Source organism: Miscanthus floridulus, chromosome 16, assembly GCF_019320115.1.
Source record: "Miscanthus floridulus cultivar M001 chromosome 16, ASM1932011v1, whole genome shotgun sequence".
NCBI classification, from domain to species: Eukaryota; Viridiplantae; Streptophyta; class Magnoliopsida; order Poales; family Poaceae; genus Miscanthus; species Miscanthus floridulus.
The window spans coordinates 54,009,457-54,033,787 of NC_089595.1; the positions used below are offsets into that span (position 1 = coordinate 54,009,457).

Here is a 24,331-nt window from a genome sequence, read left to right on the forward strand (position 1 = left end):
AGAGAATCTGTATGGTATGATAGGTTCAGCTTCATCAGAATTGAATGGTCGATCATCATCATATATACCTGCCAATGGATTATGCTAGCCGGTCAATCCTTATCAACTCTGGAGAGTGTAACGGACGGTACACAGCAGTAGGAGGTGATGACTGAAGGAAGGAGTCAAGTCTAGTAGAAAGCGTATTCTCTATTTTACGTTTAAATTCCAAGTATGACATGTAGGGCCCGATGGCCAGTGTTCTGTTGGGCATACAAATGCCAGTGCTTGTAATATCAAACTCGAACACGTCTCGGTCGAGGTTGTCCTCGCCGGCGTTCGTCCCACATCCGTATCTCTCTGTCGTGCTCACGTCGACGGCTTGATGCCGGCGGCCACGGGTGTTACAGGTGGTATCGGAGACGGTCCTTCCTCGGCGCAGGCGGCGGGCTTCATCGGCTCACCTCCGACGCTAGTTATCCAGTCGGTGTGGCGGCGGAATCTCCGGCGACCAGCAGCGACTCCATCACCACTCTACCACAGATCCACTATTTCTCGTTGGTACGCTCTCGTTTAGCGACTTCGATTTCGATTTGCCTAGATCTTGATTCGTAATTCCGGGTGGCTGGTTGATCCCCGACGGCATCCGAGTGGTGCTGTACTGGAGGTCCCGTAGGTCCACTCTTTGGTGGAATTCGGTCGGCATCGAATTCGTTTTCGTCTACCTTGAGCTCCAACGTCCTTCCACTTTCATCTTCGGCTTCTATATTCGACTGGGGTTCGGCATCGACTTGGGGATCGGAGGCGTATACCCACTGTGAGCTTACTCTGTTCGGCTCGTTTTGATTTTCTCTAGCACGCTTGGATCAGTAGCGAGGGTTGTGGGACGATTGTTCTCGTGTAAAATTCCGTAGCGATCTGGTTCAATTGCGGCGCGGTGGTGTTTGACGGGGAAGTGTCCGACGATTTGGGTTGCGGGGCGCTTGCTCCCGTGTAAAATTCCTCGATCGCGCCTCACTTCCAGGCGGCGGTGTTGATATTTGGGTGACGCACGCAATAATTCCTCGATAGCGCCTCACTTCCAGGCGGCGGTGTTGATATTTGGGTGACGCACGCAATAGGGGAGGATTTCATCCAAACCTGTGTATCACCAGTCTGCCATCACGGATTCTTCATCGACAGCCACCGCGGCTTCGGTCAAGCCATGAAAACAGATGCAAATACTGCTGGATCAGATGTCGAAGAGTGCTGGTGAAGAGCAGTCGCGCTGGGATCAGTTGATCGACAGTTTCGATCTTCTCTTCTCGCGTGTGAATGACATTGGGGCAATTCAACAAGAGTTGAAGACTCAATTGCAGGCTAATAGCAGTAAGGTGGATCAGTGTTCTAAGGATCGTCAGTTCATTGCTCAGCAGGTTAAGGCCAATGGCCAAGCTGTGGCTCAGTTGACTCTGCGGCAGTTTGATGAGGAAGCACAATCTGACAGTGAGAGTTCAGGATCTGTTCTATTTGATGATGAAGAACCCCAATTTGAGAATGTCTTTGCTAAGCACAAGAGTAATGCTAAACCAGGGCCATCAAAAAAGCCCCGGACCAAGCCTGACAACAAGGATCAGGACTCCTTACCCCATCATGCCTTACCCAAAATGCAGTTCGCAACTTTTGATGGCAGTCATCCCTAGATTTGGTTTGACAAGTGCAACAACTACTTCTGTCAAGGGCGTTGAGCCCCCGGGTAGCTAGCCCTCGGCTACGGAGTTCGTAGCCTCGGTCCGTCTTCTCCGGCGAGGTTTTCCCCTCCGCCGCAGGCTTGTTTGGTTGAGAGAGAAAGAGAGTTTAGGAGATAACAATCTTGCTTGCCTCTTAATTGTCTCGAGTAGAGCATATATGGCCATCGGCCCAACCGAATAAGGAAACAAACTCCTAAAATTAAGGAACTAAAACTAAAACTCTTGATCGCCTTCGCTCCTAGCCACTTGCGGTGAACGGCCCTTGCGCGCCATCTGCGCGCGCGCCCATCGCGCGGCTTGCACGTTCCGTGGCGCGGCGCACGTCACGGGCCCGACGGCGCCTGATATACGTGCGCCCGACCATGACATCTCTCCCCCCGTCGAGGAGCAGCTCGTCCTCGAGCTGAAATGCTGGATAGGTGGCGCTGAACGACTCGGCATCTTCCCAAGTAGCAGAGGCCGCCGTCTGCCCTTTCCACTGGACGAGGACCTGGCGTACCCCGCGCGCCAAGCGTGAGCGGACCACACGGTCAGGCTCCGGGGCCACGACGCCATGGTGAAGCTGCGGCAGGGCCGGCGGGGCGTCCGGGGGCACGCCGTTGAACTTCTTGAGCTGCCCGACGTGGAATACGTCGTGGAGTCGGGCACGAGGGGGCAGCGCGAGGCGGACGGCGACATCGTTGATGAGCTCGACGATCTGGTATGACCCGAAGAAGCGCGGCTTGAGCTTGCCCGACACGGCCTGGGGCAGAGACGACGCGGCGCGTTGTCGGAGGCGCAGGAGCGCCCAATCGCCGACTTGATACGTGACGTGGCGATGGACCTTGTCGTAGTGCAGCTTCTGAGTGACTTGGGCCTGCTCGAGACGGAGGCGAATGTCGGCGAGGAACTCTTCGCGTTCTGCCATCGTCTTGGCCACCGCGGCCACCCGTGTGTCACCCGGCTCGTAGGAACGGATGGACGGCGGGTCGCGGCCGTAGACCACTCTGAAAGGCGTGTCGCGCAGCGAAGTTTGATAGGCGGTGTTGAAGACAAACTCCGCCCACGGCAGCCAGCGGAGCCACTGTCGCGATCGGTCACCGGTGAAGCACCGCAGGTACATGATGATGACTCGGTTAGCGGCCTCGGACTGCCCATCGGACTGCGGGTGGAATGCGGTCGTCATGTGCAGCTTGGTGCCCAACAAGCGCATGAGTTCGCGCCAGAACGTCGACGTGAAGACGGGGTCGCGGTCCGATACCAGGGACTGCGGAACGCCGTGAAGGCGGACTATGTCGGCGAAGAATGCTTGCGCGACGGACTCAGCGGAGTACGGGTGCGCCAGGGGTATGAAGTGGCTGTACTTGCTGAATCTGTCGATCACCGTGAGTATTAATGACTTGCCGCGGACGCGAGGGAGGGCCTCCACGAAGTCGAGGGCGACGTCCGTCCAAATGCCCTGCGGAACCGGCAAGGGAAGGAGGAGGCCCGTCGGGTGCAAGTGCTCGGACTTGTACCGCTGGCAGACGACGCAGGCACGCACCAAATCCTGCACAAGCTGTTTCATGTTAGGAAAATGGAAGTCGCGACGCAGCCGGTGAAGAGTACGCTGGACCCCTTCGTGCCCGTCCTCGTGGATGGCCACCATGATCTCCTGTACCATCGGTGAGGCAGGGGGGATGTAGAGCCTCCCCGTGAATTGGACCATTCCATCGACAAGCGTCCAAGGTGCACCGCGGGCGCCGGTGGTGATCTCCTGACGCAGTGCAACCAGGGCGGGGTCGGTGTCGTGGAGCTGCCGTATCCTGGTGAGGAAGTCGAAGTGCGGCGCGGAGAGTGCGAGCAGCGCCCCGTCGTCGGCGGTGTCGCGGCGGGACAGAGCATCAACCACTGTGTTGGCCGTCCCGGGCTTGTATTCGACAGCGAAGTCGAACCCAAGCAACTTCCCCACCCACTGGTGTTGGGGGATGGTCGCCAGCCTCTGATCGAGCAGGTACTTGAGGCTATAATGGTCCGTCTTGACGATGAAGCGACGTCCCCAGAGATACGGGCGCCAATGGCGTACGGCGTGGACGAGGCCGATGAGCTCGCGTTCGTACGCGGCGAGAGCACGATGCCACGGGGCGACGGGCCTGCTGAAGAACGCGATCGGGTGGCCCTCCTGGATGAGCACGGCGCCGAAGCCGTGAGACGACGCGTCGCACTCGACGATGAAGGGCTTGGTGAAATCCGGCATGGCGAGGATCGGCGCCGACGTAACCGCGGCCTTGAGGGCAGTGAAGGCCGTGGCCGCCTCCTGTGAAGGGTGTTGAGCCCCCGGGTAGCTGGCCCTCGGCTACGGAGTTCGTAGCCTCGGTCCGTCTTCTCCGGCGAGGTTTTCCCCTCCGGCGCAGGCTTGTTTGGTTGAGAGAGAAAGAGAGTTTAGGAGATAACAATCTTGCTTGCCTCTTAATTGTCTCGAGTACAGCATATATGGCCATCGGCCCAACCGAATAAGGAAACAAACTCCTAAAATTAAGGAACTAAAACTGAAACTCTTGATCGCCTTCGCTCCTAGCCACTTGCGGTGAACGGCCCCTGCGCGCCATCTGCGCGCGCGCCCATCACGCGGCTTGCGCGTTCCGTGGCGCGGCGCACGTCATGGGCCCGACGGCGCCTGATATACGTGCGCCCGACCATGACAACTTCACAGTTTATTCTATCCCTATGAAGCTCTGGGTGTCAGCAGCAACCATGCATTTGGAGGGGAATGCATCAAAGTGGTTTCAAGCTTACAAGCAAACTCATGAGAACATCTCTTGGTTACACTTCTGTATTGCTGTAAAACAGAAGTTTGGTGCTGATGATTATAGAACAACTCTCACTGACTTGATTGATTTAAAGCAAACAGGAACTGTGGAGGATTATACAGCAAAGTTTCAGGCATTGCAGTTTGATGTTATTATTCATTGTTGCCATTGTGATGACCTTTTCTTTGCTTCCCATTATGTCAGTGGCTTGAAAGATGACATAAGAGCAGTAGTGGAACCTCAAGTGCCAACAACAGTTGATAGAGCTGCTACAAAAGCCAGAATTCAACAGAAAGTGTTGGATAGAGGCAAGTTCAAGTATCAAAGGCAAAATCAACAACACAGACAGGCTCCACAACCCAGACCCGAGGGCAAACCACAACAAGCTGCTGGTACTTTATGGCGATATCGACAGCTCCAGGACTATGGAAAGGCCAGTGGCCTTTGCTACAACTGTGGGGAAAAATATGAACCTGGCCACAATGAGGTGTGTGCTAAGAGGGGTAAGGCTCAAGCCAATGCTTTAGTGATCAATGATCTCGACAGGGAACTCAGTGATGATGTTCTCAACCAATTAGCTATTGAAGATGAATTACCAGAATAATTTTGTCAGCTTTCTCTCAATGCCATAACGAACAGTGAAAACACCACTTGCATCAAGTTGAAAACTAAAGTGAAAGACAAAGTTATGTTGGTTTTACTAGACAGTGGTAGTTCACATAGTTTTGTGAGCAAACAATTTGTGCAGTTAGCTGGCTTACAGACCATTCCAATGCCTGCAAAGAAGGTTAAGCTTGCTAATGGAGAATGGTTGGTCACTGACAGGATGGTTCCTGATCTCTAGTGGTACTGTCAAGGCCACACCTTGTCTGCTGATATGGTTGTGTTGGACATGCACCCTTATGATGCCATTTTGGGGTATGATTGGCTGCAGCAGCATAGTCTTATGCAGTGTGATTGGGTACAGAAGACTGGAATTTCAGCACCAAGGGAAATCAGTCAAGTTGCAAGGGCTTCTACAACCACCAATGCAACTAAAGGAAATGATATATGGGAGTTTGTGTTGTTGGACTATATCCCTGAACCACCCCTTGCCTAAGCATCCACTAGTACACCACATCCACCCATCATCACCCAAGTCCTAGACCAATACAAAGATGTTTTTGATGATCCCAAAACCTTACCTCCTCAACGCAGTTATGACCATTCCATCTCTCTGAACCCAGGGTCAATACCCATCAATTCCAAACCTTACCATTATCCCCCCCCCCCCCCCCCCCCCCCCCAACACAAAACAGAAATCGAAAACCAAGTACAACAGTTATTACAAGCAGGCCTGATAGCACACAGTCACAGCCATTTTGCTTCCCCTGTCCTTTTAGTCAAAAAAAAGGATGGCACTTGGAGGTTTTGTGTAGACTATAGGAAACTAAATGCCATGACTATAAAGAATAGATTTCCTATGCCTGTGATTGATGAGATCTTAGATGAACTTGCTGGTTCCAAATTCTTCTCTAAACTAGACATGAGATCAGGTTATCACCAGATCAGGATGTTACCTGAAGATGAGCATAAGACAGCTTTCAAAACTCATCAGGGTCACTATCAATTCAAGGTCATGCCATTTGGCCTAACTAATGCCCCAGCTACTTTTCAATGCCTGATGAATCAAATTTTACAGTCCTTTCTGAGGAAATTTGTGTTGGTATTTCTTGATGACATTTTGATCTATAGCCCAACTCTGCAAACTCATGCTGATCATATTTCTCAAGTGTTAGCAACTCTGAGGTCACATCAGCTTTATCTCAAAGCTTCTAAGTGCAGTTTTGCCCAGAATAGCTTGGAGTATCTAGGACACATCATTTCTTCTGAAGGAGTGTCCACAGACCCTTCCAAGATCTATGCAATGCTAAATTGACCAGTTCCTACAAATATTACTGAGGTCAGGGCATTTTTGGGCTTAACAGGATACTATAGAAAGTTTGTCAAGCATTATGGGGTTTTGGCCAGGCCTCTTACTCAACTGCTTAGACTCAAAACATTTTGAGTGGCCAGCTGCAGCTCAGACAGCTTTTGATAATCTCAAGATGGCAATAACTAGAACACCAGTCTTAGCTCTGCCCAATTTCCAAGAAACTTTTACAGTGGAGACTGATGCTTGTCAGGATGGAATTGGGGCAGTTCTTATGGAAAACAGTCCACCCATTGCCTACCTCAGTAAAGCTTTGGGTGAGAGGCACAAAGCCATGTCCATCTATGAGAAGGAATTTCTTGCTCTAATTATGGCAGTCGAGAGATGGAGGCATTACTTGTAGAGGCAAGAATTCATTATTCTGACTGACCATAAGTCATTGGCTTATCTAAATGAGCAAAATCTGCACTCTGAGATGCAGCGCAAAGCTGTGACCAGATTGATGGGTATGCAATTCAAGATTGTGTACAGACAAGGGAAGGAAAATGTAGCAGCTGATGCTCTTTCTAGGGTGGCTCACTTATTTGCAATTCAGGCAGTATCTTCAGTCCAAGCAGCTTGGGTCCAGGAGCTAGTCAATTCCTATACCACTGATCCTCAGGCACAACTATTGCTCAAACAGTTAGCCATCTCTAGTCCCAATGAAGCTGGGTTTGGTCTGGATAAAGGACTCATTAAGCATCACAACTCTATTTGGATAGGCCAAAATTCAGCATTACAAACAAAGCTGATTGGTGCTTGTCATTCTAGTGCACTAGGAGGACATTCTGGTGTGGCTGCCACCTATTATAGGCTTAAGAAGCATTTCAGCTGGAAGGGCATGAAACAGGATGTGGATAGCTATATTAAGCAGTGCTCTATTTGCCAACATGCCAAACATAATCTGCAGCATCCTTCAGGTCTATTGCAACCACTGCCAATCCCTGAAGGAGTTTGGAGAGACCTCTCTATGAATTTCATTGAAGGGTTGCCCAAGTCAGAAGGGTATATTGTCATTTTAGTGGTGGTGGATAGATTAACCAAGTTTGCTCATTTTCTTCCACTCAAACATCAATATACAGTAGCACACATTGCTCAAGTATTCATGGACAATATTATGAAACTGCATGGCCTGCCCGAATTCCATAGTTACTGATAGAGATACAATTTTTCTCAGTCACTTTTGGAAGGAGCTTTTCAAATTGTACAAAGTCAATCTGACCTTGAGTGCTGCTTACCGTCCCCAAACGGATGGACAGACTGAACAAGTAAACCAATGCTTGGAGATGTATTTGAGATGTGCGGTGCAGGACTCCCCAAAGGCTTGGAAAGCTTCGCTGTCACTTGCTGAACTTTGGTATAACTCCTCTTTTTCATACTTCTCTGGGGTGTTCACCATTCAAGGCCCTGTATGGTTATGAGCCTAACATCGGTGCAGCTCCAACCATCTCTGACAACACTTCAGATTCAGTCACGGAATTGGTTGCAGACCAAGAGCAACATCTTCAGTCTCTCAGGGATCATCTAGCAAGAGCCCAGAACCGGATGAAGCTGATGGCTGATCGACACCGCACTAATCTGCAGTTTTCAGTCGGGGATCAGGTGCTGCTCAACCTTCAGCCTTACACTCAGTCCGGCGTGGCTAGTAGGCCGTTTCCCAAGCTATCCTTCAAATATTTTGGTCCTTACAAGGTGCTGGGACGAATTGGGACAGTGGCCTATCGTTTGGAGCTTCCTGAAGGGTCAATGATACACCCGGTGTTCCACATATCTCAACTGAAACCATTTGTTCAGGATTATACACCGGTGTACAGTGACCTGCCAGTCCTCACTGAGCTGGATGTTGCCAACGCTTTTCCTGAAGCAATTCTGGATCGACGCCTTGTCAAGAAAGGTAATGCTGCTATACCTCAAGTTAAAGTGTCCTGGACTGGTTTACCGGAGGCGGCAGCAACGTGGGAAGATTACAATGTGCTCAAGAAGAGATTTCCATCAGCGCCAGCTGGTTCTTCAGCCGGGGGAGGTGTAACGGACGGTACACAGCAGGAGTAGGAGGTGATGACTGAAGGAAGGAGTCAAGTCTAGTAGAAAGCGTATTCTCTATTTTACGTTTAAATTCCATGTATGACATGTAGGGCCTGATAGCCAGTGTTCTGTTGGGCATACAAATGCCAGTGCTTGTAAGAGAAGAAACTATCGAGATTAATATCAAACTCGAACACGTCTCGGTCGAGGTTGTCCTCGCCGGTGTTCGTCCCTGATCCGTATCTCTCTGTCGTGCTCATGCTCACATCAATGGCTTGACGCTGGCGGCCACGGGTGTTAGAGAGAGTCGTCATTTCAGACTAACCAATGAGGAAACTCCCAGTTTTTCTACCCGAGAAAAACAAAAAAGAAATATAAGGAGCAATAGCACATTTCAATGTACTCTACGGACAAGCCTATATATCAGCAAAATTCTGGCTATGTCGAAAACTCCGAGAGTTGATCAATTATCAAACAGAACAATAGCTCATTTCAATGTAGTACAAGCCGTAGCGTTCATGGCAAACTTACCTAATACTAAATAGTCAAAAATAATAAGAACAAGAACGATCAGCAAACATTTTTGCGCAATGTCTGTCACCACTGCAATCAAGCAGAAAACACACTTGGTTGTACTAAATACAGAAATAAACAACTCCATTTACAAACTAGAGACTACAGCTCGTAGTTAATATCTGTTTATGCAGTTAGATTTTATCACAAAGCTGAAGATCCTACTAATTCCACAGTAAAACTTAACAGAAGACTACAGTCGTATTCCGCCTAGTTCAGAGTCAAGTGGAAACAGCTAGAGCTTCCGTGCCCCCTGTTTACAATGGGAAGATCCTTAAAAGGATTGCGAAACAATGCCAAGTTTGTGTCCTCATGAGTTACACTGAAATGATGGTTGCAAGGAAATAGCCAATTTTCTCCATCAGGCATCAGTAAGACAGCGTGGGATCCTTGAACCAGTTCTGGGGTTTTGTTAGGTTGTCATCAGTCCGTGAGTAGGCCAACACACTGTTGCCTTGCTCGTTCCTAATCCTAGGTCTCCAATAAAAGATTGCAAAACAGTGCACAGTTCATCAATTGTGGCCTCAAGTTCATATCGGATTGTTCATTTTCAGTTATGAATATGGACAATATTCAACTGTTCCACTCAATTTTTTTCACATTCTTGTGTTACCATTCCCAAATGATGATGAAACATGGCTTCAATGAAAAAGTACTGTTGAAAACACAGGATGGAAAAGAAACCATACAAGGCCAACTTGCATGTGACTGAGAACTAGTGCGATAATTGCAGTTGGAATGTGGGTTTCCTAAGAAATTATTTTCTCACTGATATGTCTTATCTTTTGCCAATTTGGGTGCCCTTTGGTCCGACAGCTATCTGTAAGAGAGCGGCTGCATTGAGAAAGTACAAGCGTCTTGAGGAAGCGGGGTAGTTGCGGCAGTGACTCAATGTTTGGGCACTCCTGGATGTTCAGTTCCTTAAGTGATTCCATATGGTCCAAGTTATCTGGCAAAGAGGTCCAACTGCAGCCTGTAACTGTGAGCCTAAAGATATGAACGAAAAACTTACCAATCTTGGGGGGAACACATGAACCATTGCAATCCCAGAATATAAGATTTTGCAAGTGAGAAACATCTGTGCTGTTCAAATCTCGAGTGTCCTGTTCTCCCGACAACCAACGTGGGTATCTCTGACCATCATAGTTTCTGATGCAAAGTGACGTGATCTGGGATGGTGCTTGGAGTGCCTCAAGTACCTCCTCTTGAAGTTCTGGGGTGCATCTCTGATTGCGGCGAGTTCTCCATTCTGACACGTTCACAGTTGTCACGGGAGAAAATACCTTCCTCATTTCCACCGTGTTCGGCTGTGCATGTAACAGTGGATTTTGGATGATTCTGGATGATTCAATAGTGTTCTGTGAGAGAGAATAAGCTGAAACAATCCAAGACCTAAACAGTTGCGCTTTGCTTCCTTCTGGAGATTTCATCAATACCGCCGCACTGCAGTGTCAGCTCTGTTAAATGTACCTTGTCAGCTAGCCTGGCTTGAAGAGCTTCCTCATTGCTCCGAACATTTTCGAGGCATTCAATAAACAGCTTGCCGCGAAGGTTGTTTAGGTGTTCCAGCTGTTGTATTTCATATCCCTTCTCATTTTTAACATAGAATTGATACAGAGATTGGAGTGATGTTAACCTCCCTATGTTAGGAAAGTTCAAGCCATACCACGTGAGCACGTGCCGCAAATTGATAAGGTTAGACATTTTTTCCTTGGAAGAACAGTGCAAAAGGGTGTTAGGTGGCACAGAGAGCACCTGGAGATGGTAAAGATTGGTAACTTAAGTTGGAAAAGTCATGCTGTGGGGAGGGGGTGTAGAAATACCAAGGTACCGCAGATGTTTTAGTTCACCTATGCATGCTGGGATCCTTCTCAACCATTGGACGTCCAACTGCACCACCCGCAGCTTCTTTAGACGCATGAGCACACACTTAAAATCGTCTTGACTGATCTTCTTGACAGAATAACACATTATTAGAGTGCGCAAGTTTCGCAACTCCAGGATTTGCTCTGGGAATGCTTCTTCATTGTAGGACTCAATGCAAAGATGCCGGACATATTTAGGAATTTGTCCTATGACACCTCTGTTAATTCTAACACAATCACTGCCAGCAACAGACTCTGCTAAGTCATGCAACAAATCATGAACTGTGAAGTACTCTCCGGAATCAATATCAGAACTAGTTTTCCTTTTTAGTTGAAGAAATGCACATGAATGCAAGTCATGGAAGTAGTCCTGGCCCACGTCTTCTACATCCTCCTGCTCTCTTGCATTGATTGTCTTAACAAAGCCCTGTGCAATCCACATATGAACTAGCGTATCTCGTTCCAACTCATACCTTCTGGGGAAAATATTGTTCAGGCGTTGTTCCGGCGTATCTCTCTTGCATGGCCCTATTCGCTTCGCTGAAAAACAAGCCGAAACACTGTTCCAGCTGATTTGTTGTGAGAGAAAAATATTGTTCCGGCTGAAAAAACAATCTGAAAAAGACGGATTATAAGAGAAGCGAACGGAGCTCCCTTTGTCTTATTCAATAAGTCTAGTTTCACGGCTGTTTCCCAAAAACTGATATCTGGGTTTCTCCAAAGCTGCCCGGGCACTGTTACTGCTGCAATAGGTGATCTGTGTAGCTTTTTAGCAATCTTTCGCCCAATTGGTATGTATTTTCTATCATAAAAAATTGTACTGTCTAGTGCATAATGCATGAACATTGAGAAGTATTGTTCCTCGTCCAAATCAGATATTGAAATAAGGTTGTTAGCACCTAAAGCTGCCTCTTTATTTCGGGCAGTCACCAGGATTCTGCTTCCTCTCTTCCCAACATTGAAGGGAGAAAGTATCTCCTCCAGGTCCTGGTGATTCTCATCGTTGACCTAGAGATCGTCCAGTACCAATAAGAAACGTTTGCCGTTCAATTTATCGACCAACTTTGCTTGCAGACCTTTACAACCACTAATATCAGAGTGCCGATCTTCAGTGATCGCCTCAAGCATATCATGAAAATCATTCACTCTGAAAGTCTCAGAAACATGAATGGGAGTGATTGGGTTGAAATATTTCTCTTTATTTTCCTTTTCATGGTCTCAAACATGAATGCAGCTTCCGACGATCTAACCCTATCTGGTGTGTGATCCGAATTAGCATCAACACACTTTTTGGTAACTCCTACTGGAGAAGAAAATCAAACAGATCTACTACGACAATTTTTAACCATAAGATCGATACGAAGAATCAAGGCAACATCATCAAGCCCTCGGCCCATCAACTCCCTAAGGAGTTCGTAAGATGCTAGAGGAGAGGGCGAAGGCCTGAGCAGCTGCCGATCTGGAGCATGCCCTATCATGCTTCAAGGTGGATCGGCGGGGAGCTATCAAGAAGATCCAGGATGTCAACTTCAAACCTCTTCCTGCTACATCTAAATCTGAGGTAAAAACAGATCAGCCTCCCAATAGACCTGTCATTACACATGATGAATGGACTGCGATGGTTGCCGACCAAGTTAGACTTTTTTAGATTCATATGCATGAAAATCTTAGCCAATTCATGGATGGTCATGGCAAAAGGGAGGAAAAAAAATATGAAACTCTTGTTTTGCCTCAAGATGTGTCTATTAGCGGATCGGCCCTGGTTGCTCTAGCCAACCACAATATGGGATGTCGTTCGGCTTTTTCGAGCGATGGACAAGCTTTGTACCGGCAAACCAGTCCAAATTAGCCTTTCATCATCAGAAATCGATAGGGCTAATTTAGAGGGGGGGGGGGGGGGGGGGGGGGGTTGGTATTGCTTTACCAATGCCTACCTTTGCACGATCATTGGTTTCTACTACAGGAGCAGATATCAATTCAGCAGCTCCTCATGTCTTTTCGTCATGATACAGTGTTGTCGAATCCTCCTAGACCACCATTTAGAAGTCCACAGGCTAATATATATGCAAATACTTCATAAACCGGGGATCAAACCCCATGGGACGAAGTTTTAAGCCGATTTAAAGAAAATCTGCATAAAGATTTAGAAAAGAGTCTGATCGTGCACTTTAAAGCAATCAAGAGCTACACTAAGCCATATCCTTCATATTTTGATTATATGAGAGCTCCTGATGGTTGGAAAGTGCCTGACTTCTATAGATTCAGCCTCCCCGCTGTGCCCTTTAAAGCAACCGAGAGCTACACTAAGCCATATCCTTCATATTTTGATTATATGAAGCCCTTGATTATATTTTGATTATAGCCGCCAAGGCTGGCCATGTTGATCAAGGAGGAAGCGGAGAGGTGGTGTGCGGCCGGGAACGCCCACCTTTCTAGGCTGCTCGCGCGTGCTTCAGCTTGAGCGCCGCTGTGCTGGTAGCTATCTTTTGTAACAATGTAGTGTCTTACCTTTGGATCCAGTAGGTGGCTTGGTAACGTTTTTGTTACCAAGTTTATGTTACCTTGTTTTCGAAACTCTTAGCTTCTTAATGAAATACGCGCATAAGCGTGTTCTCAAAAAAAATTTTGATTATATGAAAGTTCCTTATGCCATAGTGGCGCCGCCCACGAATGGCCTAACCATTGTCATTGTGCCATGCTACTTACATGCGGCAGCACAGGCTCTGATGGTGCAGATCAACCCCTAGGATTGTGGGATCCGACAGTGGATCCGCCATCCCCCTACTTGCTGTCATTGTCGTGGATGGCATACCACCACCAAATCCTCACGCATCACCGCCGCGACGTCCCTCACACAAGGTTTTCATTATCGGAAATAAAAAATTATTGGAGGTCATGGATAAATAGGATAAGCAAGATATATCGGAAATATCGGAGCAAATTCAAAAAAAATTCAAATTGTTTTGAAAAAATTCCGTAGAATTTGACTTGAAACTATTCCTAAGCTATTAAACATCACTCGTTCACAGATAAAACAAGAATAAAACCTTATAGTGTGGGATTGTCGCACGGCTGAATTTAGGTTGTCTGTGTGAAAGCAGGAAAGAAGGAAAAAAATTTGGCCAATGTCAAATTTTATCGGACCATGTGGATAGAAAGGAAATTTCGAAAATTTCCGTGAATTTCGGCCGATAAAAAAAACCTTGCCCTCACATGAGCGAATCTGGCGAAAGCCGAAAGTCCAAATAGAGCTCGCCTCGCCATGCGCCGAGCCTCGAGCCATCGCCACGGCAGGAAGCAACCTAATAAGTCCACTCTGGACCGGTGAGAAGAACACACCACCGTCTCCATAGCATGTACGTGGGCCTCTGGTGCCCTGCTCTAGCGGCTGCAAGGCAACAGGGATGGTGGGAAAGGGTGGCGGCGGCTTGGATTGCCTGCCCCACCACCTACCATGGAGAGCGCGACCTGGGGGCCGGCCTGGAGAAATTCAGATGAATTAGGAAATCGGCCCCGTTTGGATGCTTCGAATTGAATTCATTCTAATAATATAATTTAGACACAGATTAATTATAAGCCTACAAGGGGTGCGGTTTGTTCCTCTTGTAAATGCGATCCGCTCCTCATTTCAGCGTACGGAGCGAAGCGGGTCGAACCCATATCAAAGAGGGGCGACAGGGTCGTGACCCATCCGATCCTAATCGACCCTAGGGTCGATCCGTCGGACCTGAGGAAGCTTGTCGCCCCGCCCCTGCTGCCGCGCTCCTTCGTGTACAACCACGGGCTCTCCGACGGCATGGCCTTCTGGAACTTCATCAACGCTTCGGTCGCCGCTGCCGGCGGAGTACTTCGGGAACGCCATCAACACCGTCTCGACGGAGGTGGTGACCGCATCGGAGCTACTGGCCGCGCGCGGTGGGGGCGCACACGGACGCGGGACGCGGGCATCCGAGCACTTGCGGCAGCCTGAGCGGTGAAGACAGGCTGAGGAAGTTGTCTTGCATGCTGTCATGCCGATGTACATGTGCCAGGCTGTTAGTGAATGAGAGGTTCGGTTTTCGGGTCACAGTGGATCAGGTGGATTAGCCATGCGACAGGAGCAGTTCGACCCTTGAACCTTTCTAAGGCTACCGGTTTGAGGGTTCATGATCAGGAGCGCCCTGCCCCGCCCCATTTGCTGTTTGAATTAATTAAGCTAATATAGTTATATATGAAATATATTTGTATATTATTGTTAGCCTTACCAGGAAAGAAACTTATATGCTGTATTTCTACTGTAGAGAAACGAGTTAAAGAGTGTTGTAAGTTGCAAAGTAAAACATAGCATTATGATCTATATATAGAATCAATTTCAATTTCCAACCCGATGAATTTGAGATGAACTTATACGTGAACTTGGAAAAGTTGTGAAATGTTAAATTTCAATTCCTCCAAAATAAAAGATCCAAATGGCCCCTAAAAGAAGTAAAGATGAACGGTTGAACTAGACGTGCTTTGACATTTTCCTATCCAAAGGGATAGGTGGCCATTTCCAAGTTCCAATGTTATTATTCGGAAAAAAAAATTACCGTAGCCACATTGGCCCCAGTCTGACTTCTGCATTGTGCTCATCTCATTCTCATATATATACATACAGTAATAAGGAGCTTGTAAGTATTGACCGAGCAGTCAGGGTGAGGGAGATACAGCAGAAGAATGGAGGCCAACGGGTCTCAAGAACAACTGCCTCCTCGTAACCTCAGCGTCGTCGATCACGAGTCCCTCCAGCAGCCGAGTGATGCCAAGAACACGGGGGGCTGGATCACTTTTCCCTTCCTCGCAGGTCTGCCTGCCTCTCATGTGCTGATAATATTTTGAGCTCCCCGTTCCATGTATACATGCGTCTGATTTGGCGCAGTGGCGATGCTCGGGCTTGGGGTGGCAAGGGGCGGCGCGACGAGCAACTTTGTTGTCTACCTCGTGAAGAAGTACAACGTGCAGCGCGTCGACGCCGCTCAGATCTCCAGCATCGCCCTCGGATGCCTCAGCCTGGCTCCAGTCGGTGGAGCCATCATCGCCGACGCCTTCTTTGGCTGCTACCCTGTCGTCGCGGTCGCCATGGTCTTCTCTGTCCTGGTCAGTCAGTGCACTTACTTTCTTCCTCATCGTACATACGCATCGACGTGCCGATCATACCGTCGGGCCTAGATGAACTTTCTGCAGCAACTGCGCGCTCGCAGGCGTTGGTCATGTTCACTCTCACGGCGAGCCTGAACGTCCTGCGGCCGGCTGCGTGCCAGCCAGGCGCTGCTGGCCCGTGCGAACAAGCCTCGACCGGGCAGATAGCGGCGCTGTACGCCGCGGTGTTCATGCTGTGCCTCAGCGCGGGGGGCGCGCGGTTCAACCAGGCCACGCTGGGCGCCAGCCAGTTCGACGCCACGGCCGACCGCGACGTGCTCTTCAACTGGTACTTCATCTTCTTCTACGCGTCCTCCGTGATCGGCTCCACGGTCATCGTCTACGTGCAGGACAACGTGTCATGGGGGCTCGGCTACGCCATCTCCGGCGCCGCCAGCTTGGCGGGGCTCGTGATGCTGCTCGTCGGCACGCCGTACTACCGCCGGCCAGGCGCTCGGGGCAGCCCGTTCACGGGGCTCGCCAGGGTAGCTGTTGCTGCGGCCAGGAAATGGAAAGTCAACTTGGACACGTCAGAGGAGTTGAGGTTCTACCACGGAACACGCAGCAGTAACAGGGACGGCAACGTCATCAGCGACACCACTAGCCTTGCTACTCCAAGCGACAGCTTCAGGTACGAAAACGACGCCTTTGAACATTTAGCGTAGCTTCAGGCAGCTCTGACCCACCTAAAAAGTAAGCAACACTTTTGCTACCATAACAAAGAGCACATTTTTTTTTACTCAAAACAACTAGCCCATCCAATCCAGTTTATAAGACGCAAACACATTTTAGGATCCAAACTTGACAACCTTTGACCAACACTACACCACAACACCAAGATTAGCGATGGACGATCTGACGCTAAAAGTGGCTATAGTGACAGATGAACTGACGCTAAAAAGTTACAGCGACAGACTTGCGCAGACGCTATAAGTCCTGTCGCTAAAAATCTTTAGCGTCAGACGGTACTTTTAGCGACAGATAGTCTGTTACAGTGAATATTTACAGCGACAAATAGCCTATTGCCACTCTTTAGCGACAGATAATCTGTTACCACACATTCACCGAATGCTCATATAGTGTCCACATGTCACATGAAGATACACAAACACATATCACATGCAACTCAATACATATGACATCGAATTTGTCTTGTACATCACATCCATCAAAGTCAAGCACCAAATGAATTTGTCTTGTACACCATATGTTTGTGTATATCACATCCAGCAAAGTCAACCACCAAAAGAATTACATGAATATACTCCTCAGGAAACAATACTAGTACTTTGTATTTCACATCCTAAGGTTTGTGTACATAATCATTTCTAGGAACTCAAAAGCCAAAACGAATGACGTGCCAAAAGTAGAGCACATCCATCAGATTATGAGAATCATTTTCCAGAAACTCAGGCCAAAGGCTAGTGCTCAGCACTTCCTGAAAAATAACTATGTAATTAGGCAAGTGGAGAAAATATGTAAAGCTGTTGTAGACAACCATTTTCCAGAAACTGAAGCGAAATTATAGATTTTTTTCTCCTACTACAGTTAAATACTACAACCAATGAGGAACTAAACAACCAAGCCCAAGCATATCAGTATGGAACAAGATGAAATCACTTCTATAGTAGTAAAATTGTGTATTACTCTATAAGATATAAAGTGTTATTCTCAAAACAGAGAAGGCCTAATTCTCTGAAATACATGTACACAAATATCACTTCGACAATAATACATCATTGGAAGCAAAGAAATAATGGATTTAACTTACTAATCTACTGACTACTAAATGCTCTAATTGATTTAACTTACTAATCTGTCAGCTAATAAATGCTCTAATTAATTAAACAAGAGAGAAATTAAACCAAATGCTAAATAAGAAAAACAGCACATGCTGCTATTGATCTAGTGCTACTGTCAACACACATACAAAGCATTCTATAAAACTCAGTGCGACCATCGAGCTGATGTTGTTGCTACAATGTGAAGAATAGAGAGTTGACAAACCTGATGCTGTCAACTGTGATCAACTGCCATTGAGCAGCTAACATCCTTCATGCTGCACAAGTGAGTAAAACATGTCTTCAATACAAAGGAGGCAGCGAAGATTCATGTTCAAAATTCAAACAGTAATGCAAGGTCATGGATTTATGGTTCAGCAAAACTCTGGTGAATGGAACCATACAGTATAAACATGTCTTAAAGTTACTACTAAATTTCAAGTTCGGGACCAACATCACAGCCTCATCGACAAGGCCTGCATCACTGCTGGGCACTGCCGTGAATCCCTGATTAGGTTTAGAGCTTCAAGGACAAGACGTAGTTGCTCACCGGTCACCACTAGCACCTTGCTGCTTAACTAGTCTTGTACCCATACATGTGAGCATCATATGCTTGTGCTCTGAGAAAAAAAAGGAAGATGCTTGTGCTCTAAATTTCATTACCCAACCGATTCAATTTAACTAAACAGCTTCTGCTTGCTAATGAGGCACGGCATCTGAAAATAATACTACTATTCTTTAACTAGACAATCAGGCTCCTTTTCAGCTTAAAAATAGTACAAATATCAGTAAAAAGGTCAAGACACCTTTGTTTAGAAACAGTAAGCAGTGAGTTAAATAATTACTTGAGGATGGAACATAATGTTAGTAATTGTCTTCCAAATATATTTCTATATGCTGAATTTAGTCACTAGATTTTTATAATTTGTCACTATATGCTGAATTTCTGTCGCTCCACCGTCGAAGCGCTCCTACTTGCGTGCTCCAGGTGGCGTGGTCAGCTTTGGGGCGGCGTGCTCCAGGGGGCGGCGTTGTCCACCGTCGCGTACTCCAGGGATGGGGATTCTCGATCCGCCGGCACCGGACAGAGGGGAAGGATGACGTGGGCAGGGGACTGACCAGGCAGTACTTGGCGTGCCACCGCGTGGGGTCCGCGTCGGTGAAGCCGCTGGCCGGTGCGCCCAGGCCGCAGCGAAACAGGAGGTGGGCGAGGCAGGCGAGCTATAGGAGATTGCGAGCGGGAGCTAGAGGAAGGGGCGAGCTGGGGCAGGGGATTTGGGGGTGCGCGAGGCGCTGTTGGGGCGGAGGGCTAGGTGGTGCTCTGTCGCGCGTAACAGGCGGCCCAGGGAGCAGTGAGGGCGAGCGGCGTGGGGACTAGGGGGCGGGGCGGGCGCAAGGGGATTTGGGTGGGTGTCGACGGATTTGGGAGGGATAGGCGCGCGGTAGATCGAGCTGGATGAAGAATGGCGGCACGGATTGGAATATGAAGGGCAGGGAGAGAGCGGAGCACGGCGGGAGAGTGAAAAGATTGGGCAGCGGCCTGTGGGAGAGGGTAAAGAACAGGCGGCGGCGCTCTTGGATTTGGGATCTGGGGAAGAGACATCAAATAGCTAAATGAGGATTTAGTGTCAGATGATCTCTAAGTTATCTTTAGCGTCAGATCATCCATCGCCAAATATAATTTTTTACATCAGATGTTTGATGGTGAAGCGGTGTTGTGGTGTAGTGCAACAATTTAGTCAACAATTTTTAATTATTGTGATACAACTTCGATACAGTTAGGTTTGTAATTAAATGTACCATACAATACTCATAACCTTATAATCATAAACAATATATGAAATAAACAAATAATCAAAGTGTTACTTGGGAGGCTCTATCATATTAAACTGTGCCCTATAAACATGGAGTAACAAATAAGAAGAGTCAATATGCTATATATTTTTTAAGCTTCACCAGCTCTACCCCATGCACAAAAAGCACGCTGAAGCTCCACTAAGCCGTCATGGTTTATCTCTTCAGAGAATCAGTCAGCTTTTATGAACAAAAGAAAATCTAAAAATGAAAACCTTTGTGACCATAATTGTTTGTATAAATATACGACATCCAAAAAAAATTTAGTGTGGCCAACATTTTCTAGCTATGACTATGGATTTATAAAACTTATTGAATTATTAATGACATGAATATTATATCATTGGATTCATGAAATATACTTTTAAATATCAGAAAAAGACCATCTTTATCCACTCAAGTATTACGCAAGTTTGTTTTTATACCATGCCACTCTAAAACCAGAAATCTTTGACCACATAATTAGCACTCGGCAAAGATTTTTGCACTCGGCAAATCACGTGTTTCCCGCAGTGAATACTAGGTTTGGCCATCCGATACATTTCAAATATGGTTTTATATTTTTCTAAAAATAAAAAACTAGTACATTAAACCCATAACTAACTCATTTTGAATCAGAAAAATATTAAACCAGCATCAAATTTGTATACAAATAGTGTGTCTATTGCAGCAAGTCTAGAGATATTTGGATCTTATTTGTACTTACTTTTAGTGTTTTGCTCTTTATTTATTTAAATCATCACTTTGTGCTACATTTTAAACCTAAAGATAGACAAAGAGAACTCTTGATGGCTAGTTCAAATATCTAAATATGATCGATGATGTATATATATATATATTATATGATAAAGCATGACGCCTGCGAGGATCCTGTCGTCCTCCAAATCTTCTATTCACTATGGATGCTTGGCTAACTTTGGATAGAATATAGTGCAAAATGAGTAATTAAATAAATACAGACATGACTGACCAATAAAACACTAAGAATAGAAACAAAATAATATGTAATAAAATTGGATATTGTATTCATAAAATTGGATATTGTGTTAACAGATTGACTATATTTTTAGTGATAAAATTTGATATTGTGTTCATATTTTCTAGTCTATAATTAGCTACATTTTTTAGGAAATAAACTAGTTTAGATTATTTTTAGAAAATATAAAATTGAACTGCTTCAAATCCCAATATAAAAGCACATTAATTACAACCAGGCATGGCCTAGTTCGACTTAGAGCAAGGCTAATAATACAGCCAGCTACTGGCTGTACGAATCTTTGCAGCCCACCCTATAATAGTTAGCTCTTCACTATTAATACATGGTCCACTTATCTCTCTCACAAAGTTTATTAGGTAATTGTGTTTAAGCCGGCTATAAAGCTTACAACCTGCTTCTTCTCTCTCCCCGTCTCCACCTGAGCATACATCTCACTTATAGCCCTTTACTATACTTTCTCTTAGCTAATTGTTGTGGTCTGTTTATTATAGCTGCCACATTTGCTTTACATGTTGTGGCGAGCGGATAGTAGAGATAGAGATGTATTAGGAAAAGAAAAGGATGTATTGAGAGAAAGGTGCATTGGTAGGTGAGAATAATGACAATTATTTTGGGATAAAATTTGAATCCTAAAGAGTCAACTATTTTGAGGCGGAGGGTCAAGGATGCCTAGGGGACCTTGTTAAAAAACAAAAGAATGATGTCAAGGGAGACTACAACCTACCACCATCTCCAATTGACGCTATAACCACCTATTTTGAAATATTATCTATTTGATGGCTCACAATTTATGTTATCCCTATCATGCTCCCTCTGAAATATTTCATTTATTTTCTTGCCACCACCCTCTAGTGACCCCACAGTCAGTGATCCATTGCCTACTGCCGCCTTCTTTACCCATGTAGATGAGGATCCAGTATAAGCCCCGGCAATGATGGCAGCACATCAAAATCAGACAGTCATTTTAGAATGGATAATCTATGTATCCAAATAGTTATTCAACTATGAAAATATATTTCATGACAATTTGATGATACTTATATGAGATCATATATATTGATATTTTTCTATATAAACTTGGTCATACATGGTTGCCTTAAGACAAACGTATAATTTAGTCATTTTGGGGAACAAGACAGATAGAGTAAAGAACAATCTAGTCTAATATGCGAGACAATATTAACTATTATATGTCCTTATATATAGGAAGGTGGAGGCAACGCTTACAGTCAATTAGGGATGAAACGGGACATATATTATATATATATATATATATATATATATATAGGGAGAGGCTATTCAGTAGCCAGCTACAGAATAAGTTATTCTGTAGCCACCTCCATTTACCATAATTTTATATACTAATTTACGATAATGTCAATATATATTTACTATAGTTGGGTTACTATAACACACAAGAATATTTACCATAACGTTATAGTAAACCACTTAGTAAGGAGTTACTATAATCTCATAAATTAACATAGTAATTATCGTAACTCAAGGTGGCTACAGAATAAGTTATTTTGTAGTCAGCTATAGAGTAGTAGTTCTCTCTCTCTCTCTCTCTCTATATATATATATATATATATATATATATATATATATATATATATATATATATATATATATATATTATATTTCCTTCTGAAAGAGTTCAAATACTAAATGAATAATCCATACATAAACCCATACGGTTAGTATATGTAGTAGGTCTGAATCTAAATACTAAAAGTTAGATTTTGATGGGTATCAATATTTGACACATCCGACGTTATCATTGTTCAGACTAGAATTTGATAAAGAAACAACTACCCACACTGACAGTGGCATCTGTTTCCACATGCACCCGATCGCAGGTTCCTGAACCGCGCTGCACTGATCACCGCCGGCGACGTCGCCACAGTGGATGGGTCGGTGGTCCGGCCGTGGCGCATATGCACGGTGCAGCAGGTGGAGGACTTCAAGGCGGTGCTCCGCATCCTGCCGCTCTGGAGCGCGTCCATCGTCCTCAGCGTCGCGTTCGGCACGCAGATCAACTTCACCGTCCTGCAGGCCCTCGCCATGGACCGCGCCTTGGGTCGCTTCACCGTGCCAGCGGGCTCCATGAGCGTCGTTATCCTCGTCTCCATTGTCGTATCCCTTGTCCTCCTCGACCGCGCGCTCCTCCCGCTCTGGCGGCGCCTCACTGGACACACCCCGACGCCGCTGCAGCGCATCGGCTCGGGCCACGTCCTCGCCATCCTCAGCCTGGCCGCGTCCGCCGCCGTTGAGCGTCATCGCATGGCGACCGTGCGCGCGCACGGCGAGGAGGTCCACCCTGGCGTGGGTCTCACCACTCTCGGCGATGTGGCTAGTCCTACCGCTTGCGTTGGCTGGCGCTGGCGAGGCACTGTACTTCCCCGGGGGCGTGACGCTGTACTACGAAGAGTTCCCGCCGTCGCTCAAGAACACGTCCACGGGCATGGTCGCCGTGATAATCGCTCTCGGATTCTACCTGAGCACCGCTCTCGTCGACGTAGTCCGGAGCACCACTGCGTGGCTGCCAAACAACATGAATGCGTCCAGGCTTGAAAACCTGTACTGGTTGCTCACCGTGATGGCGGCCGTCAACTTCGGGTACTACCTGTTTTGTGCCAAGTTGTACAAATACCAAAACGTTGGTAAGTAGCTTGGCTGCCTGGCTCCATCGTGTGTGCATATTATATTGTATGTAGCAACTATATTGATTTGTGGGAACTGGCAAGAAATGTTGTGATAATATGGACAATGAGAAAACAAGAGCTAGCATCCCCGACAAGGATCCGAAACAGAGCCTTTACTCTATTTTTTTTGCTAGAGAAAAAAATTAATCTAATAGACTCTAACTCAGATTCAAATCTCCCCCCTCAGCCTCATCTACCAGGGGTGCGTAGCGACTAACGAGCCCTCTAGTTTTTCTTCGGATTTTTTTTTTCACGCACCAACTCACTCCTGCATCTTTTTTTTTTGTCCGGACTATCTCACGCCACCACCCCGGCATTGGCTCTCTAGTGAAGCCCTTTGGCTCGACGTAGTCTGCAAATCCTATCCCTTGGCCTGAGGCAGCTCTTCTCCTGGAGCCTGTCCCGTGTTAAGGATCGAGATGCCCAAGAGAAAGATGAATTGAGCTAATTCTAAATTTTTTTACAACAATTAAATCCTACTGCTTAGCCCATTTCACCATTTGTGCCTAATCCTAATATGTTTCTGTTTTATCCCATAAAGTTTTGCACCCTATGTTACAATCTTACTTTAGCATGGTAATTCTAAGAATGTAAAAATAAGAATGTAATTGGCCAAATATAAATCCTCAAAGTAAAGAGAAGAAAAGGAACATGGCGATGCTTTCCTAAGGTATCAGAGAGTCGGCACTCTCCACTAGTGCTCGTTGGAGCAGCCGCGCACCTCCTCGATCCGCGTAAGGACTGAGTGCTCTCTACAGGCTAATTTGTTGTCACTCCGACGCACAAACGCCCACACCATGAGTTAGGTATCTCACAATCACTATCGAGAAATCACCAAGCTTTCAATCGCCATCAAGCCATCTAGGTGATGCCGATCACAAGAGTAAAAAACTCGGCCGATGGGGAAAGACCGCCCCACGGTTTTTATACTAAAAGAAAGTCTCAG

The 24,331-nt window shown here is 46.5% G+C and overlaps 2 protein-coding genes and 1 pseudogene across 2 annotated transcripts; 2 read left to right on the forward strand and 1 right to left on the reverse strand.

Moving 5' to 3' along the window:
• Positions 1-144: 144 nt before the first annotated feature.
• Positions 145-23,483, forward strand: LOC136511589 (protein NRT1/ PTR FAMILY 2.3-like). Its single transcript, XM_066505633.1, is given in 6 exon segments — positions 145-540; positions 15,528-15,713; positions 15,789-16,006; positions 16,111-16,679; positions 22,540-22,989; positions 22,991-23,483. Coding segments are annotated over 5 exon segments (1,725 nt in total). The 5' UTR covers positions 145-540; positions 15,528-15,586; the 3' UTR covers positions 23,352-23,483.
• On the reverse strand, positions 5,746-12,288 carry LOC136510691 (putative disease resistance RPP13-like protein 1; annotated as a pseudogene).
• LOC136510690 (uncharacterized) lies at positions 6,865-8,480 on the forward strand. The gene is made up of 2 exons (XM_066505059.1): positions 6,865-6,987; positions 7,833-8,480. Exons 1-2 carry the CDS (start codon positions 6,865-6,867, stop codon positions 8,478-8,480), a joined length of 771 nt encoding a protein of 256 aa, XP_066361156.1.
• Positions 23,484-24,331: the final 848 nt, after the last annotated feature.